General features: G+C 37.9%; 2 protein-coding genes across 2 annotated transcripts in view; both read right to left on the bottom strand.

Annotated features, from left to right (window-relative positions):
* Window positions 1–11,878, bottom strand: part of LOC122821838 (SH3 and cysteine-rich domain-containing protein 2-like) — a 28,506-nt gene extending 16,628 nt beyond the window's left edge. The window contains exons 1-2 of the mRNA XM_044100087.1: window positions 11,286–11,878; window positions 1,246–1,594 (exon numbers count right to left, since the gene is read on the bottom strand). Of these exons, the coding sequence (XP_043956022.1) occupies window positions 1,246–1,594; window positions 11,286–11,372 (436 nt within the window). The 5' untranslated portion in view covers window positions 11,373–11,878. The remainder of the gene's footprint in view (window positions 1–1,245; window positions 1,595–11,285) is intronic.
* A 5,092-nt stretch (window positions 11,879–16,970) lies between these two features.
* fbxl20 (F-box and leucine-rich repeat protein 20) lies at window positions 16,971–25,229 on the bottom strand. Its single transcript, XM_044100315.1, has 8 exons — window positions 25,200–25,229; window positions 23,802–23,876; window positions 21,993–22,123; window positions 21,837–21,897; window positions 21,655–21,699; window positions 21,504–21,560; window positions 21,198–21,410; window positions 16,971–18,814 (listed from the first exon to the last, which is right to left on the bottom strand). Exons 1-8 carry the CDS (start codon window positions 25,227–25,229, stop codon window positions 18,707–18,709), a joined length of 720 nt encoding a protein of 239 aa, XP_043956250.1. The 3' UTR covers window positions 16,971–18,706.
* Between the last annotated feature and the right edge of the window lie 801 nt (window positions 25,230–26,030).

Below are 26,030 nucleotides of genomic sequence, written 5' to 3'. Positions count from 1 at the left end.
TGAGATAATCACTATTTATAATGCTTATACACATGAAGAGGCCAAAACCTTTTTTTATTTCAGAACCAAAGAAGAGTGATTTCTGAATTTGCTGCAGATGAGGATAACATCAACAAGCTACTTAAGAAAGAAAGGGAAAAATTAGAGGGCTTCCAGAAAGCACAGTTTTTACTTTAAAGAGGAAAATTGATTCTACTTAATCAGCTTAACAAGGAGAAAGGAGACTAGACTTTATTTGAGGACTGCTGATGAGTGCAGCCAGGGCGAAGTGATGCATTACATAAATAAACCCCACAATGCATGCAAAACAACAGCCTGGACGCAAACACAGGGGAGCAGGTAGGAGGCTGTAATCAGTCATACTGACAGGAAACACATTTAGGAGAAATACTAGTAGCTGTTAGCTCATAAGAGCAGCAAGGCAGAGATAAAAGTAAACTGCACTCAAACTGCACTGAAGAAAATGAGTCAGTTTTAATTAAATGTCCACTAACTGGAGCCAAAACTAATCTGGTTGTTTGAAAGTTTGTCAGCTTATAAAAAAACAGTTGCATGCATTATTTAACCTTTTATTTAAGGTTATTTGTACACCTTATCCAAGGTTTTAAAACTACAAGCTAGACTTTTTGTAAGAAAAATCACACTGACTTTTGACATCTATAACAGCATGTCATGATCCATTTTATGTTTTCTTGCTATTTAGTTGTAAATCATTGGAGTCTACCACCCCAAAAGCAAGTTTCTGGGTCTCTGATGACATCACATGAGGTATAATACAATTGAAACAGGTTCTCTAATTGTTTTTCTTTATTTCCCTGTTTTGAAATCAAGGTTGTCCTTCACCAGTGTTTCCTAATATTCTGTGGAGCAAAAAAAAATATTTAGGGTTTAGAACACCGCCTGGATTTAAGTGAAATTTGGCAACAATAACACACATAGATTAGGTTTGCAAAAGAGGTTCAGGTCAAACTGAAATGTAACTCAAAAGCTGCACAGCACATATGAAATTTTTCCAAAAATTGTTTGCTAATGCCTGCTGATCAATTTCTCTTTTACCTCTTGTGATGCCATTGACCTGAATACACAAAGCAAAAAGACCATTTTTTTTTCTCAAAGCAGATTTTAACCTCTAAGTGTTCTGTTGCGCATACATTCCTACATCCCCTCCACCAATGGTCATCAGTCTCAGCCAAATATAGCGACATGGAATTGTGTAATCTTGTGGGAACAGATTTAGCACCTTACCCACTATCATGTGCTTGCAGTGCTGGCAGTTGGTGGGCTTCCGAAAAATGTGGTCCTGAAAACAGTGGTTAATCTGAGCTCGGGGAGGCTTTGCAGGCAGTGATGGAGAAAGGCTGAGAGACGGTGAGTGGGAACAGATGGAGGGGTTGGGGCTAAGAGACGGTGAAATGGAGGGTGAGCGTTCGCCAATGAGAGGGGAGCCGGGTGGCAGTGGAGGAGAAGGCGGTGGTGGGTCAGTGATAAAGTCGGCAGGTAGGCGAGCGTCGCTGTAGGACCTCTGAAAGAAGTTCTCCACGCTCTTGCTGCGCATCATGGTCTTGAAGGACAGTGAGCGTTTCAATCTCTGGAGCTGCACACATTGATGAAGACAGGAAGGAAAACAGAGGATAAACACAAGCTGAGCAGGAGGTAATAACACATGCTGAATGCACCCTCAGGACAGCACAAGCAATATCCCAGCATCCATAAACAAAACGCCGTGCTCGCACCAGTTCTCATTGGGAAAATAGGGTGACTCATAGCATGCAATATTACCTCATGTGAATAAAATATTAATAGCAAAGTTTCAAAGTTCTCTTAAGTGAGACAAAGTGTTCCTCATACGATTGGTTCATGGTTAAACAAGATAAGCCAATTCTCTTTACGACCATCTGTTGTTATATATTGAACTCTGCTGCATGTAAATGTGTTTTCTTCAGTGGTGGTCAGAGGGAGGTGTTGTCATTAAATGAAATGGGTTTACACAATGTTATCATGTGTTAACAGCATATCCAAGTGATGCTGCAAGTACGACTGATGATATAAAAGGTTTGCACTGAGAAAACAAGGCTAAATCAAAATATTACAGCAAAATTGTGTTGTGTAAAAGTCTTTCCTAAACCCTCACTTAGCAAAATATTCCTAAAAAGTTTTGAATTGGTGCTAAATGGGATATTTTTAGGACTTTCACCACTTTCTTCACTTTTTTTGGGAATAATATTTAAGAAGAACCAACTTTAAGTCACATCTGTTGGCATTTTGTTACAACCAGCTTGTCATAAATACATTCTGACTACATTATTATTGTTTTTTTCTTCTTTTACATCTTTCACTAATATTTACAGTAATTCACTAAAAGTTGAAACAACCTGTAGCAGTTGATATATTATTCAGTTTTTGCTGTGTTTTGATTCTGGTTCCTAAACATATCATTTCAAAAAATATGAATCATCTTTTGTCCTCCACTTTCCACATTGATCTAAACAAATATTAAATCAAACATCTGTGAAGAACCTCCAAGGAGCTTAAAGAATCATTTATTAATACAACTTTACAATAGAACAAATCCTTGCTCCTTTGAAGCAATTTGAAAGAAATATGTCATATAAAACTTTGCACAAGGTGTAACAGAACATAAAGACAATCCTACTGAAATCCTACCAACACATAAAGAGATCCTACTGAGCTGCAGCTGCTTGGCGTTGATTGATGGATGGACGTTTCTAGAAATTTGCCTGTAGCTTTGCACGCACATGCCCATGATGCGCACTGACATGCTGCTTCAGTCAGAGAGGAAGCTGTCCTCTTGAAGGGGAAGAGTGGCGTTGCACACAGTCAAACAGACAGACACACAGATAATCAGAGCAATCCAGACGCTATGTGTGCAGATGCACCGTCTGTTTGCGCTTGTTCTGCTCGATGCCAAACTTAATCACTTTACGGGGACATGTTGTTTGCAGCTCGGTGTGTCTGGTAATGAGATATGAAGACAGTTTGTCTATTTAAGAGTATGCATCTGTGTGTGGGACACATACAGGCAAACACACAGAGGCTAAAGAGTGAGTGCGTTTGCTCTCTCCATATGTTTTCTGCATAATTTCATTTGGATAATATAACCTCATTAGATTAAACCGATGAATACTCTGCTTGCCGTGAACTGTTGCAGCTCTATTTGCACTAAGGGTTTTCTGGTCTTGGTGGCCCTTCGTGGCTCAAATTGTGAAATTTAACCCAGGTATTTTTAATATGATTTCATAGAAACAAAGAGAATCTAAAATATGTTTTTCCCCTTTACCATCATGTAATTCATATAACATGAATCTTAATTTTATTTTTGCTGTCTTTTAACAAATGTCCAACCAAAGACTGGGTTTGCAAATTACCCTGTGACTAGAAAACTTGTACATTACAATGATTGCTCTGTGTTTTATCATGCAACAGTGTTTAATGTTTGATGTGTCACATTCATATGCACATTTTTTTCCTCTGACTCTTTTTTCCTCTCTTTTGTCTGTATTATATAAAAGTTTTCAACCAACAGGTCACTTAATTTATACATTTTGGAAAACTTGCAATATTTGATTTAGGTATTTTCCAAATCTTGATAATAATTTACTCATTAATTTATGTCTGTCCATCAATTTGTGTTTCCATCTGCATATTCATCCAAGTCTGTTTTAAAAATAAAAACCAAAAAAACAAAAAAAACTCCAATCTCTTTTGATTTCAATTTATTTCTTTTCGCTTTGTGATTAAAAACTGCCCCAGAATAAACAGACTTTCCCCCTTACAGTGCGTTGTTGGTTATAATTTGATTTTCATGTAAACAACTGAAAGAAAACAACAACAAAGTCTGTTCAAAGTGGTTGTTACTGATTGCTCTGATTGTTGTCCAGCCTCATTATTAATGCTTAAACAATTAAATCAATTCAGTTTATTTAAAAAGGGCTAATTCACAATAAAAGTCATCTCAAGGCACTTTACCAGACAAAAAGATCTAATTTATATACATAAAAACGCACTAAATAAATTCAGTTTTATCTCTCCTTTCCAGCCATCAGTCAATGTTTTTAAAGTCTTTAATATTTTTATTTATTTCACTTTTTTCCAACTCTGTCTATTTCCAGCTGGAGCCGAGCTCATAATCAGAGCAGTCGAGTGATAGCATAACAGCGCCGGCTGAAGCACATGTCTCAATTACTGTCAGTGTGCAGCTCTAAAAAGCCTTCCCGTTACCCTTCATTTGAGCATTATGTGAGCGAATCCTACTATGGAGTCGAAGCCAAAGTGACCTTACACTCAAAAGGGAGGCATCACTGCACCATCTCACATGAATCTCTGTGACAGGTGAGAAGCTCACATGGTAAGAAGAGAGACGGGTTCAGAGGAGGCATTTAACATGTGAACAAAGTCACTGTGGCAAAGCCGTGTAACTCGATTTCATACAAATCAAGTCAGCTTTTTGAATGTAGCCAGTAATAGAAAGGTTTTCAGGCACAGAAACCAGAGAGGGTGATTCTTTTTGATGATATCAGAGAGGGAAATCATCAAATTTGTCTTATTTTAGAAGAGAAACTGATGCTTCAAATGCATGCCATTTAGAGCCGGAGCCATTAGGGAGGTGCATGTTTCCCCTTAAAGTACTTTTAGACTCTGCATCCGTCTTCTACACAATCAATGGACAAAGTCAAAGAGCCACAAATGACAAAGCAATGTTTCCTGCACTTTTATCTGTAAAGTAACAATTCCTGCATTAACCAGTCTTTTGTTGTACGAAACAAAAGCCCAGATTCACTGGGACTGCTCCATTTCTGTATCTAGCTCCACTTTTTGCACATCTTTTCCACCTGGCACAATTTTTGACTCAGGACTGTATTTAGTGGTGCAAACAAACTGAACAACTGGAGATGTTAATTAGCAGTATGCGACATGCCTTACAATGGATCTGGGAGAAATTATATTCAGTAAATTTCCAAATCCAAAAAAAACATTTTCATATCTGCTCTGTTTGAGAATCCTGCTCCTGGCAATCCGTGTAATTTACATAAATATGCATGGAAATGGGCCATTTTAACATGAATTCATCCAGAATGTCTAAATCAAAAACAGAAAGTCTGAGTTTGGACACAGAGACATATATTGTTGGCTTCAGGGTGCAGCCTAGGTTTATTTCCAAAATCTTTTAGCAAATCAAGCTTAATATCTTTACACTCATCAAAAAAGTGTATAGCTCCCAAAAGAAAGTAGAAAAAAACATTTGGGGCAGATCTCCTAATTAGTAAATTATTAATCAATGCATTAATAGCCATTTCATCTGGTTTAGGTCCTACGGTGGTGGAGCTGATCCTATCAGTAAGCTATTTTTGTGGACCAGTAGTTGCTTCTAAAACCATAAAAATCACCACAAAAATACCTTTATTTTGTTCTTCTAACACAAAAAGTCTTAATGCTGAAGGGAATCCAAGTTCTCATCTCACAAGAACTGCATGAGTTCACCACCAATCACATACAGTACTCGCATGTTTTCAGTCTAAATGTCAAAAATCAAGGCTCTGCAAGTAGACAGCAGAGTCTGAACATCTATAAATCAATAATAAGACTTTAGCTGAATACAGACATGAGCGTCTGTTAAAATTTAATGAGGTCAAACTTAGATATTTCTGGAATGTCTGTATGTCTCTAGAGGTCACAACCAAACAATAAAGTGTTGATTCTATCAGGAAGCTGCTGATATAAACAGCTTTTCTCCACAATATGCCAACGGCTTTCAGAGACCTCTGGAGTGAGACACATTTTATTCATTGAACGTTGAATCGACTAACTCTCACAGTTTTTATATGCAACTGCAACATTAAATGTGCACTTTCAAACAGATGCTTTTACTGTTGATGTATCAGTCAATTTTTGCTGTTCGGTTGAATGTCTTGTAGAGAATGTTAAAGCTCCCCCCGCACCCTTTTCAAATTCCTTCATTTCATATTTTGAAATATCCATTTTTAAAATGTGGAAATATCCTTCTGTGCCATTGGAAGAAAAGTGGTGGTACTGAAGCGGATATACTCCTCCAGCTAATCCAATTAGAACAGCATAAAGTCCAAAGTGCTTTTTATAAGAAAGTCCACTTATCAGTGTATACAGGCAGTAAAGTTCCCTTTAACCAGCCACAGTCAAATACATGATCAACATCACCGTGTCTGACCTTGTTCTTGTTCTAAGTGGGGGTATTTCAGCCTTAAGAAACCAACTTTAGTGAAAATGTGCTGTGAAAGATAGTCTCCTGGCTCACACCAATTCTAGGTCAGTGGAAGAATATGTAGTTTAAAGGGAATTATATCTCTAAAGTAGAAAACAAAGTATTTAAACTTCACCCTGTGAACACATAAAGAAAAACATAACAGCGTTTCTACGAAGGTTCGCCTACCATAAAATCAGTTTCAAGCCTGTAAAAAAAATGCTTCCTTCAGAGGAAAACATTGTGTGAACCCATTCTGTGTCCTAAAATTGGTTATTATGCATGGCTGGATGGCAGATTCCTGCTATGAATATGAGATAAGCAATGCATAATCACTGGCTGCCTCCAGTGTTCTTCTCCTATCACAAATGCTTGTACACACACGATCAATCAAGCTCATTCACGCAGAACCACACACACACACACCGTCTCTCTCCATCGACGTTTCAAGGATTGTTTAATGGAGGAGAAACTCGTAGCGCCAAGTATCTTGTCTGCCCTTCTGACCTAGACTCCAATATTTCAGAGGCTCACACCTTTATTGTAGTGTCAAATCAATAACGATCACAGCAGTGAAGGTGTGATCATTAATTAAGAAAGACCTTGGCCTCCTTCAGCTGCCTAAGAGGATTATGAAAATGTTATCGCAGTGAGCTTCACATCAAGTTGTCTCTTCTGAGTTAACTTTAACCTGCTTAGTCGATGCAGGATTTTTTGTTTTTTGTTCTAAACCTTCCCCAGATTGAATGACGCATGCAGAAAATTGATAATGTACCGACATGACATGTAAAGCATGCTCGAGGTCGGCACATGACACAATGATATCACGTTGCAGCCCTCCCTGACTCACCGCCTACACCAGTCAGACTCAGTGTCGTAGCTTCTTCATTCGGGGAGTAAGTGAAGTGTTCGTTAACGAGATCTGAAGTGAACATAAAAAAGGGTCCGCTCAAAGAGCCGTTTGATTCAGTGGCAAACTCTGGAGATCAGAAACTGTAGTCATCTGTGTGATGCAGGTAGATCATTAGTAACACCTCAGCTGACTAAGTGAATGCTGCACTGTTGTAAGGTAAGTTTCCTTCCCCTCTTTTTTAAAAGGATGAAGCTAGACTTTCATGAGGTCTCTGGATTTATTTGGAGTCAACACAGTTCAGCAGGCGTTTTTGGTCCCTAGAGCTTCCAGATAATCCAATTTAATTCCACCGACAGCACAGAGAAGATTGCTGTCTTTAGTATCATGTCTCAGCAGCTACTGGATGAGTTGCTGTGAAATTTGCAACAAACTTTAAGGTAGCCCTCAGGAGGAATGTAAGGGTTAGTTATGCTGCAACATTATTTCATGATGTTGCATGAAATACACACAGAGAGAGAAAGTGTGGGAGATGAAATTGTAGTTTGTGTGTAAAAAGATTGCCAACTTCACTTGACTTAACAATTTGAGCGAATTATACAATTTATTCACAAAATTTGGTTAATAGAAAATGAATTCAGGTGGTTTTATATGGATTTCGGATTATTTATATATTTTTGGGAAGGGATTTGTCTCAGTCAAAGTGCTTTAATAAATATTTCATCTTTCACCATTTCTAGATTATGTAAAACTCTTTTAGCCTCATAAAAACATACAATGCCAACAATGTATTTTTTTTATTAGTAAAGTGATCTTCTACAGACTTTGAATGCCACTAGCTGGAAGTCTAATTTTAGTGTTTGCAATTATACTTTCATGTAATTTAGATTTGGAATTGGAACCAATAGTCACTTTCACACATGGTGAATGTCCTCCATATTTTACCACTGAGCCAGCTGTGCTGAAAGGCTGTACTCAGTGTGAATTTTTTTTAAAAATGAATAAATATTCTAGAGTGCACGCTAGATGATTTGTGAAATTATCGTCTTTTGGCTAGCAAGCTGAGAAATAAAATGGGCCATTCAACTGGAGAAATGGGCAGACACATTTGGTATTGTTGTTGACAGTGGTCAAAAACTCCCAGGCGTATTATTTACATGAGGAGAAAAGTGGCTTACCTGTTCACACTTCTCTCATGAAAAGCTCAAACGGCATCAAATACCCTGAGAGACCAAACAGCTCTCAACACAGACCAACATCACAGGCTGCTGTGCTCACATTCCTGCCAACCTTGGCAGCACATTGCTGGATGCTGCAGAGAAAGTCCACACTTCCTGACTGTCCTCTGAATCATTTTGGCTGCATACACAGCTGTCCTTGATTTTTTAAAATTTTTGATATCCATCTATGTTGGAATTTGCTGCTGGTGGATTTCTCAGAGCATCTGCTAGTGGAGCCTCTCTCTTCCAGTCTTTTCCTGTCCAATTAAGAGACGGACACATGTCTGAGTCTGATTAGATTACTTCAAAATTACCTCCTGTGAATGAGATTTCTATTTCAGAAATGCTCCTGATTAGGTGTTTTAAATAGACTTGGGACTGAGACCTTAACAATGCATATTATTTCAACCCTGTTTTCCACAATAAACTCCTTTTGTAGGTACAAATTGAAACTGAAGTGCCAAGCCACTTCAAATGAGGTTACAAAAGAATAAATAATGCAATCTAAACTCTGCTAGGTTATTTATTTTTACCCAAGAGTGGATCTTCTGCTTTTGTTTTGGACTTTTTTTGTTAGTGTTTTGTCTTAACTTACTCAGGGCTTTAAAATATAATGCTCATAACATTAAAATTTTTTGTGTCCATTTCTCTGCCCTCAGCCACTGATGGTAGCGGTTCTTTTCTCTGATCCTATTCAAAGTTGGAGCCAAGATACTGTTCTCTGGCAGGAGAACAGGTTATCAGTTCTCATGCCAGAGTTTCTGGTAGTAGAAACAGAATCAATTGGTGTAAAACAAGCCCTAGCAACAGTTTAGCACTGGAACTGGTTTGGAAAATCAGGAACTGGCAGGAAAAACACCAACAATGAGACTGTTTCTGCTGGACATTTTTTCTGTGATAACGGAGTTGCTCCCTCCCACAGTCACTACATATTTAGTCTGGATGAGGGATTGCGGCAGCACGAATGACTCGACAATATGTTGGTCTCGTTTAGATAACTTTCTAGTAGCCGACATAATATCACATGAATCTGAATATACTATATTATAATTAAAATTAAATGTATCTATGTAACTGACTGAAATTAAAATAAATTTAATTTTAATGAGACGACTTTCATTATTTTAAACAGAGCTGTAAAAAAGCTTTTACCTCTGCAAAGATTCCTTCCATTTTTGCTGTTTTTTTTTTTTTTTTTGTTAAATTTGCAGGTTCAGATCATTATGCAAATTCAAAAGCAGACAAAGATGACATAGTAAATGCAAAATGCAGTTTTTAAATTACGGTTTTATTTATTATTCAAAAATAAATGAGTAGAAAGAAATCTTTTACATCAGTGTGAAAGAATTCTGACCCACAATTCTTTGCAGGATTGTTTTAATTCAACCATAGTGGTGGGTTTCTGAGCATCACCTGCCTTCTTAAGATTATGTAACAGTGCCTCCATTAAATTTAAGTCCAAACTTTAACTAGACCATTTCAAAACCTGCTGTGAAACAGGCTTTATTCTGTGATTTTCTGGTGACACAAGGCTGATAGTACTCAGGCCTGGGTGTGGCTAGCCACTGAAATTAACATAATCTTTGCAAGACAACGTTTTCAACAAGTTATTTCATGGAATGATTATTTTTCAATTAAAGTTCTTGGTCCAAATTAGTTTGAATATGTGCTTTTTTTAAATTGCTATTTTATTCATTTAGGTTATCTTTATTTAATACTAAAAAATGCTAAAGTGTGACAAAATGTAAAACCAGAACAAGTCTGTAGTGAGTAAATACTCATCTCCCACTCTACACTGAATTAAAGTGAATTTCAAATAAAGCAGTGGAATTCAGGTAAGGCTGCATTAATCAATGTGAAGAGTGGATGCACTTAACAAAATTCATAACTTTGTTATTAAAGATATAACGTAGTTAAGCCAAAGCCAGCACAGTTCATCTGAACACCAATCGGTTCTGCCTGGAGTCGAATCACTGACGGTTTCCTCTGGTCTCAGCTGGCGAGGAGGGTGGATATAGAGCGGATCACCCCAAAGTGAGCACAGTTAGCTGGCAGCAATGTCAGCTTCTCACGGAGGACATCAAATATTTAGATGCAGCACAGAGCATCCAGTGGAGTGTCTGACTGCATCACTTCGGAGTGTCACTTTGCTTCAAAAGTGGAGCCTGCAGTGTTTGTGCGTGGGCATCAGGAAGAGGCATGAGGTGGAGACAAAGACTCCACTCAATGGAAAGTTGTCCATGAAGCAAATTAATGAGCCAGTGTTCTGCCATTAAAAAGCAAGTAACGGGAAAGCTTTCACATCTCCACATCTTTGTTTAAACAGGTGAGTCAACAACTCAAATGGCATCACAGGCATTTTATAATGAGTCCAGACTCCTGACAGGTAAGCCTATGTAGAAGAAAAATGATCTACAGCTGCATATTCAAGTCAAAATCTGCACTTATAAAGCTTTCACTTGCGCATATTCCTGTGTAAACTTCAAAAGGAAAGAAGTGAGCAGCATTATAGGCTGGATAATTATTCAGAAAAAAAAAAAAGAAATAGTCATGCACATGCAGAAGCTTTCAAGGTTACAATTTATCTTTAGCTATTTGCACCAAGAATAGAAGATTAAAATACCTCTTTAAAAAAAAATGTTAAATTGAACCGGATGTGTGTGTTGAAGAAAAATACAAGAGAGAAAGTGACATCAGACGTTACGTGGGAGATTACACCTAGTGACGCAGGCATAAGAATACAACTGCATTTGTGAAATGTTGTCACCCCCATTCATAATCAATTATAAAAGGTCTGGAAAAACAAACCAAAAAAAGACACGAACAAACAAATTTCACTATTCAGCCAATTTCCATCGGATAATGGAGGGAACAGTTTGCAAAGTTTTGACTGAATTTAAGTGTTTGTCCTTATTTCACGTTTCAAGAGGATACATACATCATCCGAATAGTTAATAACTGAAGAATTTGCGAAACTTACCTTGGATGTCATCGGCTGGATGGACATGTTGTTTGGGGAGCGCTGGAGCTGTGAGTCGCTCTCCATCTCACTGTTCTCAGTCATCATTGGTACCGAGCCGGAGGAGGTCGATACAAGCAAGAATGCAAGAAAAAACTTTTAGCTCCTCAAACTGGGTTCAGTCGGCGTGGTATTACTGCTTTACGCGAAACACCGGCAGAAAGCAGATCCACGTCAAATGGAGAGTGCGCACTGCTGATGCTCCTGCGAGGTGACTCTCCACACCAATCACACGCTTATTGGGTAAATTAGAGACTGGTGCAGCTCAGACACCAGCTGCTTTTGCTTTATTTGTATTCAGGCCATGCGTGGACATGTGTTCAGCAAAGCCTCTGTCTCCTCTCTGTATTGCCCCGTGGATCGTCCTCCGGCGCGCACCAGAAAGCTCCAATGTGGCACAAATTCCGTTCTCCAGGTGCCAAAAAAGATTCAGATGAACGCAGCCTCGCGATGGGAATCTCAAATCTCAAAACATTTTAAAAAAATAAATAAATAGATTTTAAAAAACACAGAAAATGACTCCTCCGAAAGATTTAAGGGGATCAACTGGCTAAAGATTCAATGCGAACTCTGCAGTTCACAAACGCACAGATATAATTTTAAGCGCAATCCGAGACACGCCTTTCCATGCGTCTGAGGCGCACGATTGGCGGTTTTCAACACTCAATCAGGGCTCATTTCATAGAGAGATCATTTACTTTGAAACGACACACATATTTCAAGCCCATTCGCCAACAGCACATTGGCAAATTGGCTTATAGAGTCTTGAATGTCTTGTTCCAGAGGCAGAATGTTTTAATTAAAATGTCCGTGGTAATTTTAGTCATGTTGAACCAAATTTGCTTTGGGTCCTCTATTAATACTACATGCCATATTTAAAGACTAAAACCAAACAACACATAACCTCTCCTCATAGGGGAGTGTAATGAAGTATGTACACCCCACTAACTCCATCTATTTTATTGGGGTTTTATGTGGCAGCCCAAAACAAAATCGTCTATAATTTTGTACGTAATTTTTTACCAATAAAATCTGAAAACTATTCTATGAATTTTTATTTTATTCAAACAGTGTTCCATACAGGATTGCCCTGTGCTTATAGCTTCAGCCATCTCCCTTCAACTCTGATCAGTGTCTCTGTCAATGCTGATGAAAAGTCGCTGCCACCATCATGTCTCACTGTGTGGGAATGATGCGTTCAGGATGGTTTCCAATTTTCCACCAAACTCGCTGGTTTGCATGTGGGCAAAAAAGTTCAGTTTTGTTCTCATCTTCCCAGCGCCTCTTCTTCCGCATGTTTTCTGTGAAGCAAACTGGGATGTTTTTTGGCCACATTTGTAAGTTGTGGATGTCTCCCTCCGAAGTTCCCATGGGCCTTGATACATCTTTAATTAATGCTTTTCCTTGCCTAACATTATCCTTCTATTTTCATATTATAGTTTGAAGCACTTTGAGAGATATTCAAAATTTGGTTTGTAATCTAATGCTTCTCATCCTTATCCCTAATCCTACTCTATCTACTATGTCAGTGACTTCTCAAGACAACTATTCATTCACACTGGATTTTATTCAGGAGCTTCAGAGTAAAGGGGAAAAACTCCAATTTATAGCAAACTTTTCAGATCTTTCTTTTGTGAGCCACTTATTTTGTGTTGATCTTGTCACATACTGATTGTTAGTGTCTGATTGTAACATACTGTCACATTGGAACATACTTGTCATACTGATTGTTAGTGTCTGATTGTAAGGTCAAGCGGTATATATGTTTGCAATGATTGCATCAATCACACAGATAAATATGAAAAACATCAATTTCTACATGACTCAGTCAAATAAAAATTATCCATATTGCTGGACATTTTTTTAAAATGTTTTGCAACACAGAGATTCATTTGCTACCATTTCTACTTAGGAATAATTCAAGTTGCAAAATAGGTCATTGTCAGTTCTAAATGTGAGATAAAAGTAAAAGTGGCCACCTTCTTAAAGTGCATTTTCTTGTGGCAAGTAGCAGCTGCTATTATTGTCATGAAAGTAGGAAATAAAAAATGACTGACACTTTTAAATGTAAGAAGTGTCCCTTACTATTGTTATTTTTTGCATTTCTTTACATTATTTCACCAAAGCCTGACATCAAAGCTTGCTTCTAGCAGTCAGAAAGACTTTGAGTGTGTGTGTGAACAAGACGGTTCAGTTATCGTGTTAATTATATCTTCACACAGAGTCAGGAGACAGCATGTTGAAGAGTGAGAAACAATGAGGAAAAATAAAACAAAAAATGGCAGACTTTTTCTAAAGCAGTGTCTTTGCTGTTAAAAATAAACAGGAACACAATATGTTGGCGTGCGATGATTTGTACTCCAAACCATCTGTGTACAAACTCAGGAAAACAGAACAGCTGAGACAACTGAATGAGAGGGGCGAGATTTACATTGAGCCACTGAGCCACTTTCCTTTCATCTCTCCATGTGAAACCCCAGGTGTGCTACGATAACTCAGTTTAAAAATGAGCCCTAAACACAGAAGTGTTTAGTGCTTTAGTACATACTTTCAGCTTTGGTGATTTGGAAACGAGAGAGATACAGGAAGACTGGAGGAACAAAATGAGCTTCATGTGGCAGAAGACAGATCCCAGCCGTGACAGCGGTCGCCATGGTGCAGCTGCAGAACCAGAGCTGCTGCACTTTGGGAGCCCTCTGGGATAAACTGGCACCAATTGTTCATCTGTGCTTCTTCCTCAGACACAACAATCTACACAAAAAGACGGAAATATCCAAGAGAGACACTTCAGGTCTGCAGCCATCATTCTGTGCTCTTAGTAGTTTCATTTCTGCAAGGGAGATTTCCTCTTACCACAAATTCCATTTTCAAGGTGCCAAAAAAAGATTCAGATCAGCGCAGTCTCACTGTGTCAATCTCAAATCTCAAAACCTTTTTTAAAAAAAAATACAAAAAATGACTCCTCTGAAAGATAAGAGGATCTTATACCTAGGTTTTTAAATCAGTAAAATTATTAAGACCTCATATTTTCAGATCAGGGCTGGCAGTAGGAGCAGTGACTAGCTCTGTTGCCTTGCAGCAGGAAGGTCATGTTTTTATCTTGATCAGGAAACTTTCTGTCTGCTTTCTCTCCAGGTACTCCAGTTTCTTCCCACTGTCCAAAAACATGACTGTTAGGGTAATTGGTCTCTCTAAATTGGCCCCATGGTATGAGTGTGTGAGGGCTTCTCTGTGTTGCTCTGTGATGGACTGGAAAGTTGCATCCTGCCTCTCCCATTAATTATAAAATCAGCATAAAGTCCATTAGTAAAGTGAAAATTAGTTAATGTCAAAGCAGGACATAGAAAAACATAGATCACACCAAAATGCTGCTGCCAGAGTCTTTACCAACACCACAAAAAATGGAGTATGTAAAACCAGGTCCTGTCTTTTTTGTTTTGTTTTGTTTTTTTTTGCTTTTTTTTTGTTTTTTTAAGAAAGGGGAGGATTTTAAGATCTTATTAATGTAACCAAATGACCTTAAGCTTTCACTCATCTTCCCACTTGCTTTATGGGTCTGAATTATCTTGATTCCATCAGAGAACAGCTTTATTTAGTGCTTTATGGGCTGGAACTGAAAAGAGAGGCAGGATAAACATTTTTGGTTCATGGAACAAACTCCATGGACGGCTAAGCTTTGCTAAAACTGTTGGCTCTTTCGAATCAGAACAAAACATAAAAAATAAAAATAAAAAAACTCACAGAATTCACATCGGTTTTCTACTCAAATGTTTGATTTGGCAGATTGTTTTATTGGTTCATAGATATTTGGCACCTTGTTTAGTTGGCTCAACAACTAAACAAAGTTGTTCTAAACAAATAACTGTTTATAACTAATAAACAGTTATTTGTTGGAACTTTAAATTGCTGATTAAATATTTAGCCACTGAGACAACATGTAGAAGAAAGTGGGCAGAAAAATTAAACTGAAAATTAGTTTACATCATTGGTGGCCTATCCTCAAGAGACTATATAGACAACCTTTTTAAAAATCATCATTGAATATGGCATATACAACAACTATAACATTTTTAAACCCCAAATTAAGTCTTTATTTATTCCACAATAAAATGAAGCAAGATTGCTAAAATAAGCAACTTAATATAAAGTAAGTATAGAGACAGTAAAGAGGCCATTTATCATCGTCCAACCTCACAAATAAACTTTTGGAAGAATGGCAAAATAATTCTCATAAACATGTTTCTAAATATTGTGGAAAGCCTTCCAAGATGAAGGGATGATTGCAAAGACTAAAGGTTGATTAAAAATGTTTACAAATTTATGCATTTAGAAATTAGAAATCAGTATTTTTAATTAGAAAAAATGCTGATTAAGACTTAACTTGGCACCTCCGTGTTCATAAGTCTTACCAGTCATAATTCTGACAGTCAGAGTATTTTGTTGACAATATGCGTGTTGCGAACAGTTTTAGATCTCATTTTACTCAGTTCTAACCTGAAGCACCCACATGTGGGTTCTTATGCAGGAAAAGTATATTTTGATTCAAATTACTCAAGAGTTCTTAAATTGTTTTTAGTAAACAGGTTGTGGTAAACCAAACAAGCAAATTTTTCAAGTTAAAATCAGAATTGATCCCAGGTCAATTTAAAAAATGAATGGGGATGAGGGATTTCAGGGCAATAATAGAATAAGCATAACCTGATCTTTACTGCCATCTAGTGTCTTAAATCACCATCAACAATGACAAACCTAAAATAAAAACACAAGTCTTAATAATATAGGTATATATTTATTCATACATACATATTTCTTTATATTGGTTAATTATAAAAAAAGAAAGGAAAAAGGAAAAGATTTACAGTAAATATATGAACTACAGTCACTTCCAAAACTCCTGTTTTGTTTTTTATATTTCTCAGGTGTCAGATCTTCTGCCTCCGCCACAGACACTGTTGATTCAGCTTCTTCTGCCTTTCTCCTTAACCTGACTCCAGTGTTTAGGACAAAACGTGCATTAGACAAACAGCACTGGAGCGTGATGGCTCCAACTTCCATGTAAACCAGGGGATATAGAGCGCCGATATAAAGATAAGAGTTTGATACTGCTCTGGAAAATAAGTTCAAGGTGGAACATGTAGTGTTTTTCTTTTTCTTTTTTCAAAGCATCAAATGACATATTCTTTAATACACATGAAACGCTCAGGAGCAGGTTGAAAGCATGTCGCTATTAGCTGCACTGGTGAACTTGAGGACCAGCAGGTATTACATCCCAGATAAAAAATCTTGTCTTCTGGAGCATAAAGACAGAGTCGGTCACCTTTTTCAAACTTTTGCAACTCCTCTCTTTATAAATACTCTCGTAAAGCCCCTTCCAAAAAAAAAAAAAAAAAAAGAAATTTACACTGAACAGAATCATAATTTTGGATTTGTCAAATGCCAATTTGTTGCAAATATCCATATTTATTGTTTTGCTTGAAGCATTTAGGCAGAGAACAGTGAGTAAAGGATTTCTTCTTAAAACAAGGCAAATAAAGAATGCTTGTGGGTGGAAATGAGAATCATTCTGCTGCAATAAGACCCTTCTCCTCGATTAAAACATTCAGCAATAAAAGTCCATTAAACTCAACTTATATGTAGTTTAAAAAAAAAAATACAATTGCACTGATGCCAACACTTCCCACGGACAAATGCTACACATTTAGTAACAAACTTTATGAAAACAAACTCCATCAGATCAAAACCAGGATTGGAAATTGGGCTTAAACTCATTCCACAGAGACGGGACTCATGGCTTCAAACACAACGGAGACAGAATCCAAACCACAGCAAAACAAAGAGAGTGAAAGACTCAGAGGAAATTACAGCCAGGAGGGGGAAAAAAAAAACATTTATATAAAGAGATAGAATGAAGCAGGTGTGAAAGCAGGACAGGGCGATTCATAAGAAAAGGCTTCAATACTTCAAAGGGCCACGGAGCTGAAGTCCTTTAGAAGCTCCGCCGCTGCAGGTCTCAGATTCAGTCAGCTTTCTCTTGGAGCGGCTTCAAGGTCGCTCGTCCCAGACGGCCGGAGCAATCCCTGCAAGGCCTCTGAGGAGCTGAGGCTCTCGAACCCTGCCGCTTCCTTAGTCCTCCAGGCGAAAGAAAAAGCAACTCAGTGAACTCAAACTAACTGAAAGAAGACAATCTAGGATTGTTTTTTTTTTTTTTAAGTTGGCTTTATCTTTCCATTGTCCTTCAGCTTGAATTCCTGTAGTGATGTTGGGTCTTATTTTTACACTTCTTTTCAGATGGGGTGGAGGGGGGAAGAGAAGTTTATTGTTAACATAAGCTGTAACAGGTCAGCAAATCAGACAGATCTGGCTTAAACTCCCCAGCAGATCAGTGTGTAAACGAGCCTGCTCCAACTTTGCTGGAGCCTCCTCCGATGGGTGGATGTTTCCACCCACAACTTACATCACTGTCCTGTTGCTGCTTTTTAGCTGGCTTCGACTCGCAGTCCTATATATTTACACTTTTTTTTAATTAAAAAAAAAAAGAAAAGAAAAAAAGGACAAGAAGGAGTTACATGCAACATTTGGCATCTTTTTAAGTCCCGACTTGTGAGTCTGAGTTCTAGAAAAATATTTCAACTTTTGTTTCCATTCTCTTCAGTATCTTGAAGCGCCTGATTGTAACGGAGAGAGGTGAGAGGACAATGGCTGTGAGCGCCAGCGGGAGTTAGTAAAATGTCTGATCATTGTTTCTCTTTTTCATTGCAAGTGCAAATGGCTGCTGATATTCTTAAAAGGAACAAAGATAATTGCTCTCTGCTGCTGTGTGTTTGTGTGTGTGTGTGTGTGTGTTTGTCGGAGGTGTTGGCAGTTTTTCAGCTACGTCACTGCTGCTTTTATTTTGAAATAATCAGTAAACGTTGGTCTTACTCAAGTGCAGTTCCTGTTTAGAGGTAGCTTTTGAGTGACCTTCAAAACCAGGGCGAAAAAACTGGGAGGAATTGGGTGAAAATCCTCAGTTTTACTTGGGGGGTGGGAGGAATTGTCCATACTTCATTTGATTGAAAGAAAAATCGTGTAGCACTGATGAACACAGCTGTCATTCACACAGCCCCTCTTAAAAATACTGATGTGCCCACCGACGTTCATGTTAACCGTGTATGATTTGGGACTCAAAACTGTTTCTAGAGAAGTTCATCTAGAATCTTGAATCCCGTTTGGTTCTCCGTCGTTCTCTGGAGCTCCGAGAAAAAGAAAGCAGAGCGGGCACACCAACATGAAGTTTTCTGTATCCTTTTTCTTTAGAAGATGAGATGGTGTGGCATTGGGTTGAGGGGAGGAACACGCCGAGTAGGGAGGTTGCGGGAGGAGAGGGGGTGCTTGTCTTTGCATCATAGCAGGATGCAGCAGCGGCAGAACCTCTGACGGCTGCCCCCGACGGAGGGGGGCGGAGTGACAGGAGCGAAGTACGCGTGCACTTTGATGTTAGGCAGATGAGTCTGAGGGGAAGGAAGAAAAAATTTGTTAACGCCTCAGTAAAAAATTGGAGCATCACTTGAGTCAGTCTTCCACTGGCAACAAACTCCTGTTTACCATCGTAGTCCCGCTATGATTGATTCACATCTAAATCAGGCGGGCAGGCCTGAGATCAAATGATGACGAGCCCAGCTTGCGATTACCAGCTTCGTGTGGGTGGTGCAGTGACTCAGAAATCAAAATTCAGTTTGGAAAAACATTAAAGAAACTCTCTGTCCTCTGATTACCTTCCATGTTTAAAACTATGCTGGTGGGGAACGACTGCAACAAGTCTGCTGTTCCAAATATGGAGCCTCGCTGTATGGACCTCAATCACATGAATCACTAGTGTGCAAGCAGCATGTTAGTGTTGGAGCTAGTTCCAACTGCTTTATGCAGACACATAATGAAAAGAACAAACATTAAGACTTCGGAGTCAAATTTATGATTAAAACAAAAACAAGACCTTTCAATGCATTACTGAAGCCGTTCAAAATTATCAAGATAAATTCATGTCTGAAATTATCTTTTCCTAGGAGCTCCTTTCCTATAGATATCTAGATCCAGGCAGAGAGGAAAACGTTTATATTCATCACCTTTTAACTAAATTTCAATGCATTTCACTGAGATTTTATTTGATACATCAAGACAAACTTTACTGAGGCACCCCTAAACAAAAACACTGCAACCATTTGCATTTCAATGCTTCAAATCTTTGTAGATACAACATGGGTAAAACTCCTGGACTAACTCCTAAACTATGTTTTACTATTTAGCGCATGCTCTCGCTTCCACCAATGAGCCACTGACTGATATTCAGTGCTATAAGCAGCTGAGGAGGGAGACGGTGAGGAACAGAAAGAAAGAAGGGCTCCCAAGAAAGAGACAAAAAAGTGTGGGATCACGTTAAACTAGATAGAAAACACACGCACGTCCTCAAAACTTCCACTACTACAAACATCACCTGTCAGTTTGTAGCTGACAGGTGATGTTTTTGTTCCCTTTGCAAAATACTAACTTTTATTTGTGACTGTTGGCACCAAATCTACCATAAAATACACTACGGCTAACATTAAATGTTCTTGCTGATCAATACAGAAGATGATTAAGGTCACTGAAAAAAAACAAAAAAACAAAAATAAACTCTGACTGAAATCAGAATTTTTAGAAAAGAGTCAGAATTCTTTTTCTTTTTTTCCCCCTCACAGGTTATATTCCTCTTCCATAGATCAAGAAGAGTAACGACATGAAAAAAAGGGGCACAAAGCTCCACATTAACTTGAACACCAGCAAGGTGGAGGTGAGTATAGGCTGGTATTACTAAAAATAAACTGGCTGGTTCAAGGTTCAAGACAAAACAGGTTCAAGACAAGACAAAAAAGAAAACCTCCAGAGTCTACTGCCAATTTTAGAAAACACTTTCTTCAACCAGTGGTACAAGCATCTTTCAAAAAGAGAATGATTTTTATGCAGGACTTTTTTTTTTTTTTTTTTTTTTTTTTTTTTTTGCATGGTTAAGCAGTAGAGGCATTGAAGATGACAAAACTTATGAAATGGCCACTTTTCTCACTTGACCTGAACTCAACTGAGAACTGATGGAAGTTTTTTTTAACAGATTTCCAGTGAAGGAAAACAGTCCACCTCTCTGAACAATGTCTGGGAGGCTGCAGTTGCTGCTGCACAGAAAGTTGATCGTTTACAGATCAAGAAACTGACAGACTCCATGAAAAGACGGTTTGTCACTTATTGAAAAGAACGGTGGCCATAACAGTTACTCGGTTGTTTTATTTAATGTTAGAAGCATTTCTTTGAAAGTTTTGGGTTGTTTGTAATGCATACTTAAATAATAAAGTGAATGTTATAATTCCACAGAATCAATAATTGTGCACATAGAAAGTATATGTGAGGCGTTGGCTTTGTTTGGAGAATATGCTTGAGGTTTATAAACATTATAGGTTGACCTAAAGCGCTGTTTGTGATTAATAAAAATAAACCTCAAAAATAAGAATTGCTCAATAATTGTGTATACTGTATATATTAATGTCTGTGTTCATAAAGTGAAAAAGGTAGAAAAGTGCAAGAGGTGTGGATGCTTTTTCAAGGCAGTGAAGTCAAATTTGCCTTACAAATAAAGGTCACAATAAAACATTCTTTTTTTTTGTCATTTATAAGCAGAAAACCTGGGCAGCAAAACATTTATATTCTAGTAGAGAAGCAAAAAACAATTTGAACAGAGAATTCCCTCACATCACATATGTGCACACTGTAATATAAATCAATTTCACACCATAAGTGACATATGCTGCCTTGAGAAAATGAATGTTTTCAGAACGTTATGTGTGTGAATCATAAGCCAACACAACTTACCCGTAGTCTTTTAATGCCTGCGCGGGTAATCTGCTGGCAGTCATAAAGCTCGATGCGATCCAGACTGTGGCAGCTTTTCAGGTGCTCCAGAGAGGCGTCTGTGATAAGGGGGCAGTTGTCCAGCTCGATCACCTCCAGGCGGTCGTGAGCGCAGGGTCCGCTGCCGAGGTGTCTGATGCCATCGTCTGTTATCAGCTCACAGTGAGACAGACTCTGAGGGAACACAGGTTAATCACAGAGAACTTAAGATACGATTTCAAATGTAACGGGAGCAAAAAGATGCAGGAGAGGAGAGCACAGACTCACCAGGACTTGGAGACGAGGGCAGTGAATGGACAACTGGATCAAAGTTACATCTGTGATCTGGTGTGGAAAAAAATAAAAAAAATAAAATCTTGCTGTTTAAATTATACGTCACAATGTCTGCATTATCAATACTTTAAATATTTGTATGTACCTGTACACATTCTTCTAAATCCATCTTCTCAAGTTCATGGCAATTCTACAAAAAATAAAACATTGAAATTAATCTGACATACTTTATGGTTATCGATTTCAATGTAAAGTCAGTTTAAGTTTAAATTTTCAAAATGCGAAATCTTGCTGGCACACATTCAAAAGGCAAACACCACAACTTACCCTTGCTAATGGAGTAAAGCCAGCATCTGTAAGCTGAGAGCAGCGAGCCACTTCTAATATTCTGGGAGAGTGAACAGAAATGATGCAATAATTTGATAGAGATTATGTGAGTGTTTAATTGATAAGTTTCCAATAAAGTTGGGAATGCAGATGTACCTGAGACGCAGGCAGTTCTGTCCCAGGGCGTGCAAGAAGGCGTCTGTAATGTTGGCACAACCAGACACACACAGAGACTGCAGCCGGTGGCAACCTCGACAAATAGTGATGAGGCCATCATCTGTGATCTGCTGCTCATTTGAGGAAGAAAAAAAAAAACCTTTAAAATTCTCATTCAATTTTACACTCTGCTGTGTTTCCAAGCAGTGAAGAGAAAAATCTGTCTATGCCCATAAACTCAGCTTAGGACAGCATTTAATTTGCTTCTGCATTAATTTTTTTTATTTTTTTGCAGAAGTCAGTTTAAAAAAATTAAGGCTGAAGTGATTGAACAGAATAATAAATAAAAGTTAACAGAATTTTTAGAAATATGGGCAAAAACAACAAAAAAAAAAAACATCTGCACTTTCTTAAGTGGAATACATTGAATTTTTGGCTTGGAATAAAATCTCATTATTACCAGTATGATTTCTGGTCAATTTAATACTATAAATAAAAAGCAGACGTACAACTAGAGGGGTTCAACTTAAAATTTGCTTAGTGACTCATTTTCATTGTTACTTATTCCATTTAAATTATCATTAATACTTTGTAGATGTGCTTTGACGTTTCAAGATTTTTCTATAAGATCATACTTCATAATTTCCTTAATATCTTTGATCTGTATTTTAATTTTACAAAATAAGCCAAACTAAAACTAAACATTAAAATTAGACTGAATCATTGCATGCAGAGACCAGAGATGGATATTTTAGCACATTTATTTGAAATATGCTGCCCTTTATACACTGGGGACCTAGTGTATAAGTGGTCACATAATGCCTGGAACAAAAGTGTCATCAGACAGCTGCTGGAGCATATGACAGTCAGTTCAAACAGAGAGATGCTCACCAGAAACAGAGGATATCTTATACAAGCTTTAGTAAACATTACTCACATTGATTCTGCTTGACATTGGACATATTGTGAGGGCTTTTATGAGGAGGGCTAATGTTAAAAACAGGGTGCAGAATAAAAGTGACAGTTATTGTGACAGGCCTGTTTTTAAAATTCGAAAGTTTACCAAAACAAAAACTGACAAGTATCCAAGCATCTATGAAAGTTGAACTTGCCTTCTGCACTGAAAGATTAAGCAGTCTGACCTCCATCTAATCCTAATTATGAACTCGAATGACATTAATAAGTACATAACACACTGGGTACCTCACTCTCCCCCAAACACTTTGAATACATCCAAGTTCTCTTGCTTGAGTTGTGACCTTTATTTAGGAAAGATGCCTTTGCATACCACAGTAAAACTCTTTCAGAACTTAAGACTTATAAATGATTGGAAAGAATTTTGGAGGAAGCAAAGAAGGAGTTTTACAGCAAATGTGACAGAAAGTTGCACCTGGATGAAGATTTACAAGTTACTCTTAAGTTACAGAAGAGAAATTAATCCTCCCTGAATAAAGGGACTACTACTTTGATCACTTTGCTTCTTCTGAGCACCAGACTGGTACTGCAAGTAATTCAGTGACAACAAACATTAAATACCTTGAGATAATGAGCTTATTCATTTAACGACACTAAACAAAGCAATTTCCCCTAAGGGCAATTGAGTAGTTCGCAACTTCAGTATTTGCACAGCACAGAACATAAAGTGCTAAACTACTTGTTCCATAAACCGTTAAGGAATGTCTTCAGTGAATAAGATCAGCTTTTTGAAGCATCAAAGCAATTTCTTTAAAACACTAACTATTAAGTTACTACAACCTAATCTTCCTTTGTATTTCAGTACAAACTTTATGTCTTTGTTATTGCGCTTACCGAGCATGTCTGCAGGTTGAGAGTAACCAGCTCTGGACAGTGTGCTCCGATATGCTTCAAAGCCTCATCCTCAAGCTATGGGAAGAAAGTAACAATGTTTAGAAGTTCAGCCATTAAATGACGCTAATTTGTCTTTACAAAACCCATTGAACCCAATCCTTCATCTAATTTGTTTGACATCAGAGTGATCTGTGACGCCTTGAACCGTCTTTGAACGCAAGGTTGTTGACTGTTAATGGCTGAAACAAAAAGAGAAGATATCAGTGTTGCCGGCTTGTCTCAAAGTGACTTGGTCCCTAAAACAGATGTCTTCTACACAGATGTGTAAATTCATTGGCAGAAGTTAATCTAGAGAAGATTTTTAGTAATTGAGGAAAGAACGCAGAACACAGGATGGATATTGGGGATTCTCTAAGAAAATCAGCAGGAGCGGACTTTGTCTTGCAGACAAGCAGCTGTGACGACCTTTGCTTTCATGTTATCATTTTTGGTGCACAGTATCTCAATTCTTCTGTTTACACTAAAGAGTTTGCACATCAGCAAGTTCTATGAGTTCACCCCAGAATCAACCAGCTTGCATCTTTCACGGCTCTTTTTCTGCAACCGTCTAATGGATTTCCAAACAAATAACCGCATGCTGAGAAACCACAAATAAAACCCCCTTAATTCGCACACACAAATGGTCTTCTCATGCAGAGACTGTAAATTAACATTATAGATACAATTACAAACCCAGTGTCTCAAAAATAAAGGGTACCCTACTGATTTGTGGAAGAAAGTTGGGCCTGCGCTAGATTGCAGAATGGAAGACTGATGTTTGGGAGCACCCGCAGATGAAGCAATCCTTACTCCCAGCTCAGGCTTGGGGAGGAATAAATACAAACCAGAGTGCCAGTGGTAAAGGGGTGTCACTATGAGCTTTCCTTGGACATTAAATTAAGGCATTTTCTTAGCGCTGATCTATCATTTTGTCAGTCAAACAAATCAGCCATCCAACAATTAAAACTAAATTAAAAGTTTATTTACCGCCTTTAAACAATAGTAATAATTTATGACACCCAACAGTGGGCTGCTTTTATTATGGGCGTCCCAAACCACACAATGGGTTTGGATATTGTGGGATTTCAACCCATTCATCTGCAGAAATTATTTTTAAAAAACTGAGATGTCTGCCGGTTGAAATTAATGCTTGGACCTTTAGAGAGCCAGTGGGCCTTAGGGTCAAAACCTTTCTGTGTCTCTTTGATAAACACAAACTCTGCATACACACACAGCTGTCTACACAAGCGGCTGCCTGCCAGCACAGACGTGTAAAATTTTGAGGGAAAAGGAAAAGACAGACATTCGCTGTTTAGATTTAGGGCAAACTGGCTGCAAGAGCTCGCTTTTCCAGGGTACTTCTTTTTTGGCCAAGTAGTCCAGAGCCATTTCCAGGGAGGCAGATGTGCATGTTTGTTTACCAGGCATACACTGTCTCCTTTTGTAATCTAACATAAAATGAATCTAATCCTGCATGAATGCAAGCATTATGCTGTCTCCACTGGTCAACTATAATCTGTTAAGCAAGTCTGAGAGAAAGCTTGAAAAGCTCCAACGTCTAGTTAAGGAACCCAGTGAAATATCTTTGAAATTTTTCAGGAAATGCCATGAAACCATAATTAGACGACATATTGTATTAATTTGCTGAAAATGGCTCAAACAGAAAAATGTGTAATACATGTTTAACAATTGTGGCTTAATAAAGTAATTTAAGTTTAGGAATCTATATGGACAAGACACACAAACCAAACTGCCTCTGTGGTTTAATACATAAATTATTTTCTGCACAACACTGTGGTAGTTAAATCAGGAATCAAAATATAATAATTTGCAAAGTCTTGAGCTACTTCTTATTTCTATACATTAGTCTTAAATGTATAGGAAAAGTCAGATTTTCCTGTAATTTTCAAAATGCTGAGCAATATTTGTGAAGCAATGCATTTCTTTTTTGGTCATTTTTAATTCAAATTCTTGTACTTGGGTATCTTCAGAAGACGCAGCTTTAAGACTCCTTTATAGAGAAGCATGCTCCTTTAACTCACTTAACACAAACCAATTAGTGCCCAGTTACCATAGTAGCTTGTGTGTCATCCTAACTCAAGAGATAACCCTGTATTGAGTGCATGCCTTGGTCAGTATGATATTCTGATGGTTTTACATTACTGGGTAGAAAATACCACAGCTAAGTGT

The sequence above is a fragment of the Gambusia affinis genome, linkage group LG19 (genome assembly GCF_019740435.1).
Source record: "Gambusia affinis linkage group LG19, SWU_Gaff_1.0, whole genome shotgun sequence".
Classification (NCBI taxonomy): domain Eukaryota; kingdom Metazoa; phylum Chordata; class Actinopteri; order Cyprinodontiformes; family Poeciliidae; genus Gambusia; species Gambusia affinis.
This window is presented reverse-complemented; position numbering and strand designations above follow the sequence as displayed.

Bases quoted from the DNA above. Each gene is read 5' to 3' on its own strand.
- fbxl20 (XM_044100315.1), bottom strand. From the start codon at position 25,229: ATGGCTCTGGACTACTTGGCCAAAAAAGAA. The intron at 23,877-25,199 runs GTACCCTGGAAA...TTCTTCCCATAG, and splicing joins ACTACTTGGCCAAAAAAGAA to CTTGAGGATGAGGCTTTGAA. The intron at 18,815-21,197 runs GTAAGTTGTGTT...CCTTCCCCTCAG, and splicing joins CAGGCATTAAAAGACTACGG to ACTCATCTGCCTAACATCAA.